Raw genomic sequence first — 8,260 nt, forward strand, 5'->3', positions numbered from 1 at the left:
ACCTAGCACGACAATGTGCAAGAAGAAATAAACCGATCAAGAGATATATGGTTTATAGGCAAATGCTCGGAACCAATGTAAAGCAGGTTAAGTTTAGTGGGTCGCGAACTCAGGAGAGTGAGTTCCCTAGGAATGGGTTCGTTCCTCTGGGCGAGAGATAGAGCCCCGTGTTTTCACTGTTGCGGATTCCCCCTGCTATATCAAACAAACAAAAATTGGAGAACAGTACAGTACAGTTCAGTTTTACGCTGCAAGCGACGGACGAGTGGAAGTTGGTTTGTTAGTTATTAGTGTTAGGATAAGTATAAATAAATAATCTTAATCGGTTGGACGTTTTAATCAGTAAAGAAAATGTTACATTACGAATCCAATTTGTTTTCGAAGGTTATGATGAATATCATCAAAAATACTTGAAATCTTTCATAGAAGAAATGAAAATATTTCGAATAATTCATTATTTATTTTTGATATCATTCAAGTGTTTGTCTTCCTTTTTCTTTTGACACCTACATTTGCTTCTGGTGGTTTATTCCCCTGAAGATCGTTGTGTTTGTTATCCACTAATTCTTTCTGAAACGAAGTAGGAATATTAATAAGTTGATAGTGTAGGTGTTTTGAACATACAAGGGAATCATTCCTTCTGACGAGTAATTTGACATCATCTGCATTTACTGTGGATCTTTTTGCATGTCTGAAATATATTAAGAATTAGATACTACTAAAGAGAACCTTACCTTACAGTATACGCACTTTTGAAAAGCTTCTAGATCAGTAGCATATAAAGACAGTTTTTTCACGGCAAGTTCTGCAATGAGATCCAAGGCGTTTGCCTCATATTCTACACCCATTTCATCTCCAACTTCTCTACAAATTTTTCTGGAAGTACTATAGATGTTGTGTTTTGCATTCTGAAAAAAAATTAATTAAGTTTTTAATTTTATCAACTTCAATATATCTCCCTCAATATGCATTTTGGGCCATGAGTTCATTCATCAAACAATACTTATTTTTCAAAGTACCATTACCTCCAGAAAGCTCGGTACAAATTGACTCACTCTGTATACAGCACATGAAAATTTAATTCGAATATACAGGGTCTTTCACGAGGAACCTCACCCATATTTATACGGGAAACTACTGAACGTATTTTCATGAAATTCAGCACTTATAAGTATTTCACGATGCTGATGAAACCTAAAATATTTTCAAGGCATGAGCACCTCCGGTTTTTCCGGAAATGACGTCAACTTCCGTTTTTCAAATTAGAACACCATTTTTTTATTGCAGAAATAGATTCCTTAGAAAATTTCAAGTTATTTTGATGTAACATTTTTCAGTTTTGGTTGGAAAATTCCCTTTGAGCGGGAAAATTCGAAAAAAAAATCGAAAATAGAGCTCCGCTGAAACAAGAATAACTTCGAGGTTTTTGGATGGAAAATTTTCATTTTTGGGATTTTTCAAGATGTAAGATTGATGTATCCACTTTGAAAATCGAAATCGCGATTCATGATACAGGGGGTGAAAAAATCGCTTTCAAAGTTAGGGATGACAAAATCGTGAAAAATCAATTTTTTCAAATTAGAACCCCATTTTTTTATGGCAGATATTGGATCTACGTTAAAAAATAATGTGAGTGTATGCATCACACCCTTGCCCTAAAATGGATATTTTCTGAGTGATTCACAAAAAACTGTTTTTCGTCTTGAATTTTCAGCTATTTCTTTTCCCTTCACGCCAAAAAGATGAAACTTGCAGGAACTGTTATTTGAACCATGCTGTAGATTTTTCACCCCTTCTTGAAACCGACTTCAAGTTACTATTAGGAGAATCATGGCAAATTCTCGCAGTTATAACTAGAGAAGATGCTCTAAGTTTTGACCGTTAATTTCTTCATTGGTAAAATTAGGCATAGTGATCGATTTTATAACTTAATACGAATTATCACCAAATTAATAGTAAACACAAAATGCTACTGAATAAAGAGGAATTTGGCAGATGTAATTAATGATATCTATCATTAAAAAAAAAGAATGTAAGACATGGTAAGTTTTTGCATATGGTTCATAAGGAATTATTTATTTATCACTGAAGAGAAAACCGATGGCCGATTAGTTGAAATAAAGAGGTTTCCGATACAAATTCGAATCAAAATTCGCCATCTATTTAGGAACAACCTGTAACTTTTTTCTCTTGCATATTAGGGTAGTAAAATCTAAAACATGGTTTAAGTAACAGTTCCGAAAATTTCATCTTTTTGGCGTGAAGGGAAAAGAAATAGCGGAAAATTCAAGACGAAAAACAGTTTTTTGTGAATAACTCAGAAAATATCTACTTTAGGGCAAGGGTGTGATGCATACACTCACATTATTTTTTAACATAGATTCAATATCTGCCATAAAAAAATGGGGTTCTAATTTGAAAAAATTGACTTTTCACGATTTTGTCATCCCTAACTTTGAAAGCGATTTTTTCACCCCCTGTATCATGAATCGCGATTTCGATTTTCAAAGTGGATACATCAATCTTACATCTTGAAAAATCCCAAAAATGAAAATTTTCCATCCAAAAACCTCGAAGTTATTCTTGTTTCAGCGGAGCTCTATTTTCGATTTTTTTTTCGAATTTTCCCGCTCAGAGAGAATTTTCCAACCGAAACTGAAAAATGTTACATCAAAATAACTTGAAATTTTCTAAGGAATCTATTTCTGCAATAAAAAAATGGTGTTCTAATTTGAAAAACGGAAGTTGACGCCATTTCCGGAAAAACCGGAGGTGCTCATGCCTTGAAAATATTTTAGATTTTATCAGCATCGTGAAATACTTATAAGTGCTGAATTTCATGAAAATACGTTCAGTAGTTTCCCGTATAAATATGGGTGAGGTTCCTCGTGAAAGACCCTGTATAATGATCTGTTTGGTGCAGATTAGATATAGGTTATTCGTTCATATGCAGCATGTAATTTGTAGAAATAAATGAATATATCATATACTTCGAATTCGCAATAGTATTCTTAATATTTTCAAAGCGCATAATATAGGCACAATGTTCACAAAAACTTTATTACCTATGCCAAAAGATCAGTGAACTGCTGATTTCTTTGAGTTTTGAGCACTAATCTTTTGACATCAACTTTGTAATCTGACTTTTGAAAACATTGTTTTTGAACAGGAGTCCATTCGTTCACATGCCACACTGTTTTGAAAATTTTTTTTCAACAATGATTGATAAGAACACACCATTTAAAAACACAAAATTTGAGTTCAATATTATGGCAAGAGTTTATATTAATTTCCATGATTTGTTATGTTCTTGTAGAAGCAATCTCAAGAACAAATCTTTTTTCACATTACATATCACATAAAGGTATTACATATATCGGGTGGTCCAAAAGTCTGGTTACTTCATTTCGGCCACGGGTAGAAAATCGGAAATCTGACACTAGGGTAATTTAGGTTAAGGAATCGAATTGTCCCATCAGATTTTGTAGGTCTATGTCTCCAGCCCCCCCAAATTTGAATTTTTCAATTTTTTTTGATGATAAAGTTTTGTACCGAAATGTACCGTCGGAAAAAAGTTTTGTACCCCTAACTGAAAAGATGAAAATTCGATTTTCAGTTTGGAGGGGTCGTAGACATGCTCCCCCCACTTTTGAAATTGCAAATATTTTTCTTTCAAAGTTTTGTACTAGTTTTGTACGGAAATGTACCCTCAAGAAAAAGTTTTGTACCCTAAGATTAAGGGGTTCTAGGAGGGTTTCAAATTGTGGTCCTGGAGACATGTTTACGAAATAATGAGATTTCATGTGTACTGTATAGTTTTGTATCGAAGTGTACCGTTGAAAAAAACTTTGTACCCTTATTAAAATGAAGAAAATACGGAATTCAGTTTGGAGTAACTGTAGACATGCTCATCCCTAATTTTTTTTTCATTTTGAAGTCTTGTACAGAGATGTGCCTTAAAGAAAAAGTTTTGTTATCTAAGATTGAAAGGTCTTAGGAGGGTTTCGAATTGAGAGGGGGCTGGACACATGCTCTCGAAATAATGAGATTTCAGTTTCTCAAACAAGCCTACAAGCAAAATGAACGTCTTCAATTTTCTGATGACAGTTGAATCTATACTAATAATATGGAAACACATTGACGTTTTTTTTTCAAAAACGTGTAGCATATTCTTACACAGACTCCAACCAGTCGAGATAAAAGACGAACAATAAACATACTATCAACATTGTTGATACTATGGTACTATGGTACTATGTTGGATACTATGCTCTTCTTTGGTAAACTCACAAATTCTTTGTCTCTAAAGACTTTCTAATTCACAGAAAACGCTAACACATGGCGAAACAGTAAGTATAGGTTCTTTCGAAAGATTGATAATCTTCAGTAATATTGTTTTCAATTTATCAACAGAATATTTCAGATTTCCCTTTTGTCATTAGACCATTTTTGGAGTAGGATTCAATTATAAAACCTTTTTGCTTCTGTACATTTCGGTACAGAACTTCGAAAGAGAAAAAATTTTAATTTTCAATAGTGGGTGGTGATCTCGGTGGTGATTATGTCTACATCCACTCCGAAACTGAAATACGAATTTTCGTCATTTCAATTACTGGTACAAAACTTTTTTCAACGGTATAATTCGGTACAGAACTTTAAACGAGTGCAAAATTGATGACAATACTATTTTCAACGTCGCGTCGCCATGCATTTCTTTCTGATCTTAGGTTACCCAAACTTGACTGTATCAAAAAGAAAATTAAGATCTGTGCAGTAGGGAGATAAATCTAGGGACGGAGGATGTTGAGAAAAACAATTTAATTAGTCTCACGATTAATGCCGCATTTACAGCGGTACATATCGGTAACAAACTAGTACACATGTTTCAGCTTGTTTCGAACACCAAAATCTTATTACTTGGAAAAGATGTCTCCAGTCCCCCCAATTTGAAACCCTCCTGAGCCTAGGACCCCTTAATCTTATCAGTTTTCTTGATGGTACATTTCGGTACAGAACTAGTAAAAATGTTTGAGATAAAAACTTCGAAAGTGGGGATGAGCATGTCTACGACCCCCCAAACTTAAAACCGTATTTCCATAATTTGAATTAGGGGTACGAAACCTTTTTTCAGAGGTATAAAAAATTGAAAAATTCAAATTTGGGGGGCTGGAGACATAGACCTAGATTTTAAACCCAATGGAGAAGTTGGGCATCATCAACTTTGAAATTTTAAGAGCAAATCTTTCTTTTTCATTACAGATTTCGATTCAGCGGGAAATTTCATCCGAATTGGTTAAAAAATTTGCGTCCAGATTTGGGCCCTATGCAGTGTCTTTTGTTCAGAAATCCGGGAGCGTCTGGGTCGTGAGTTAAAAATGGTTTACTTGAGGTCAGAATACAACATATCCTATTACACTTCATTTGAGCCTTTCAACAGCGAAAATCCTCAATACCAGAATCTCAATTTGTGCCCCCTAGTCTGGATGATTTAGATGCACCCGGATTAAAAAAAAAAGGTCTGCATAAGGCGCAAAAATGGACGGAATTTTTTTTGGTTTGAACCAATTCGAATGTAAAATCTGCAATAAAAATGATTGGTTTGCGTTTAAAATTTCGAAGTTGGGCCTTACACGAGGTATGAGTCCCAAAATCTGACGGCAGCATTCCTTAAGACCCCAGTATCAGAATTACGATTTTCCACCCGTGCGCAATATTCATTTACCGTTTCCAGATTTTCGGGCCATCCTGCGTAGATCTTATATGGAACAAATATTTACATGATCCATATTTGAATTGTTTATGCTCTCTTCAGAAAGAAAATGTGTTCCTTGTTTGAGGGGGATATAGGAGAATATGACTGTTCTTCTGTTTCTTTTTGCCATGAATGCCATATTTATGTTATAAAACAAGGAACACTGGATATAATTCTGCTATATAGCCGTTCTGTAATGTGGTCATTATTCAACATCTTAGAAGTGATCGACCTAATCACAAGTCTTGTTTAATCTTCAAGATCATTCAAATCACATATCTCCATAAATCCCCATAAAGAGAAATCTAAACCACCAACAAACCACCAACACACATCACCAATAAATTAAGTAGTACCAACCTAATGTCTGACAAGTGAAAAATTCATAACACAATATACACTCTGACGAAAAAGTATCCGGAAATTCTCATTTGATGTTGGTAGGTCTGTCCGTAATTACTATGCCAAACATGAGCGCGGTCTGTCGACTAGTTTGTTCACGACAGCTGTTGAAACCAATCGACCTCAGTAGTAGTCTGCGAATTTCACAATGGAAAAAAAATATTGAACGAAGAATTTGTCTCAAATTTTGTGTTTTCGTGTACTGACTCGTTGCGAATGCTAGAAAAGGCTTTTGGAGACACTGTTTTATCGAAAACACAAGTGTACGAAAGGTACAATGTCTTTAAAAACGGTCAGGAGATCGTCGAAGATTTGCTTCGTTCAGGACGACCGTCGACCTCTTCAACCAACGATAACGTCGAAAAAATCAAGGAAATTGTGGCAAACGGCCCATAAGAACTTCTATTTAACTGTTTTGAGACGTTTGCGTGAAAATATTCGCCGTAAACGGCCGGATTTGTGGCAAAACAGTTCGTGGATTTTGCATGACGAATGACGATAACGCACCAACTCATCGAGCCACTATTATTAGCGATTTTAAGACCAATCACTCGATAAATACCATCGACCAGCCACCTTATTCGCCTGATCTAGGTCCGTGTGACTTTTTTCTTTTCTTCAGACTGGAATTACCTCTCCGGGGAACCAGATTTCACTCCATAGACACCATAAAAGAAAATTCGCAGAAGCAGCTGAAGGCCAGCCCTGAAAGCGCCTATGAAAAATGTTTCCATGATTGGAAAAAACGTTGGCACATGTGTATTGCTTCAAATGGATCCTATTTTGAAGGACATTCAATAAATATTGAAGAAGTTTAATATTTGTGCGTTTTATTTCAAATTTCCGGATACTTTTTTGTTTTGTATCTCCGAAAGAACTCGGAAAGGTGCTATGTGTCCTGCTCTTGCTCATTTAGTTTCCGAGATTTCCTCATTGGAAATAGAATTTGGGTCACCCTTCCAAAATTTTTTCTTCTATTTTTAGTTTAATGATTGATCATTCCCACATTGAATAAGTATATATTATATGAATAATGAAAATATGATAATGGTAGTTTTATGTTGGTTTAAACCAAATTCATTCCAAATTATGCAAAGGAAATAAAATCAATATTATCAGAATTACTTCTTTTTGAAAAACTGTTTTTCCGAAATAATTTATCAAAACTTTATTTGATAGTTTTCCGACAGCATAGGTATTTAGAAATAAAGGTTCTACTTAGTAGTTGAAGTAGTTTAATGAAATATACTGTCTTTTTTATTCAGTACTGAACCAAAATAATAAGAGCATGTCTCTTCTACCTTATAACACGTTTAAGCTTTCAATGGTAAGTATTTATTCCAACAAACAACAACTCATTTCAAAATACAGTCGAGATAATATATATACTAAGGCTCACCTGAAAAGACATTATTCGTGTTCTGTCGAATTTTGAGGTTATTAGTTGTCACAGCAACCAAAATTTTTATTATTTATATCAGTTAAAAAAATGGTTTATCAATTAAATATTCGGAAGGTCAATTTTCATACTCCGCAAAGTTTACTTGATTCAGTGAAGGCGATGATAGATATCTATCATTAACAAATTACGGAGAACTGAGAACATGAAATGATGGGAAATTCCCGCTAAAACAAACACAAAGCAAAACATTTAGTTCAGAGCATGTAGTGTCATCTATTGCGCGATGTCACAACGAGTTATCTCGGAATTACCGCGACGGAGAATTCTTGGAAGTAAAGGTTCAGTAATGCAATGGCAATTTCTGAATATCTTTATACAATCATTGTATAAAGATCTTTATACAATGATACAATGATAGCGGTATACGTAAGGAGTACACTATTAAAATATGGATATGGTATGAATGAATTCTTCTTGTTGTTTACTAGCAATACCAGTGCCATCTGTGTGTCATGTGTCTTATAAAGACTGAAACAGATTTAGGACGTGAAGAAACCTGTATCAGATGCAGGTAGACAGAATATAACGATATTCAGAAGTAGTGCGTACAGAAAAAGAAAGCTGTTCAATTTCTCAAAAACAAGATATTTGCAGACACAGAAACAAGTCTCTGTGATCTGTGTTTGAAGACCTTAAGCTGCCAA

General features: G+C 34.6%; 1 protein-coding gene across 2 annotated transcripts; it reads right to left on the reverse strand.

Annotated features, from left to right (window-relative positions):
• Positions 1 to 322: 322 nt before the first annotated feature.
• LOC123313698 (centromere protein S-like) lies at positions 323 to 7,708 on the reverse strand. 2 transcript variants are annotated; one of them, XM_044898677.1, is made up of 4 exons: positions 7,554 to 7,708; positions 751 to 908; positions 625 to 691; positions 323 to 570 (listed from the first exon to the last, which is right to left on the reverse strand). In XM_044898677.1, exons 1-4 carry the CDS (start codon positions 7,563 to 7,565, stop codon positions 475 to 477), a joined length of 333 nt encoding a protein of 110 aa, XP_044754612.1. In that variant the 5' UTR covers positions 7,566 to 7,708; the 3' UTR covers positions 323 to 474. The 2 variants fall into 2 exon arrangements, with proteins under 2 accessions (XP_044754612.1, XP_044754613.1); XM_044898678.1 differs by lacking the exon at positions 625 to 691 and having other exon boundaries at positions 735 to 908.
• Between the last annotated feature and the right edge of the window lie 552 nt (positions 7,709 to 8,260).

This window comes from Coccinella septempunctata, chromosome 5 (genome assembly GCF_907165205.1).
Source record: "Coccinella septempunctata chromosome 5, icCocSept1.1, whole genome shotgun sequence".
Lineage (NCBI taxonomy): Eukaryota > Metazoa > Arthropoda > Insecta > Coleoptera > Coccinellidae > Coccinella > Coccinella septempunctata.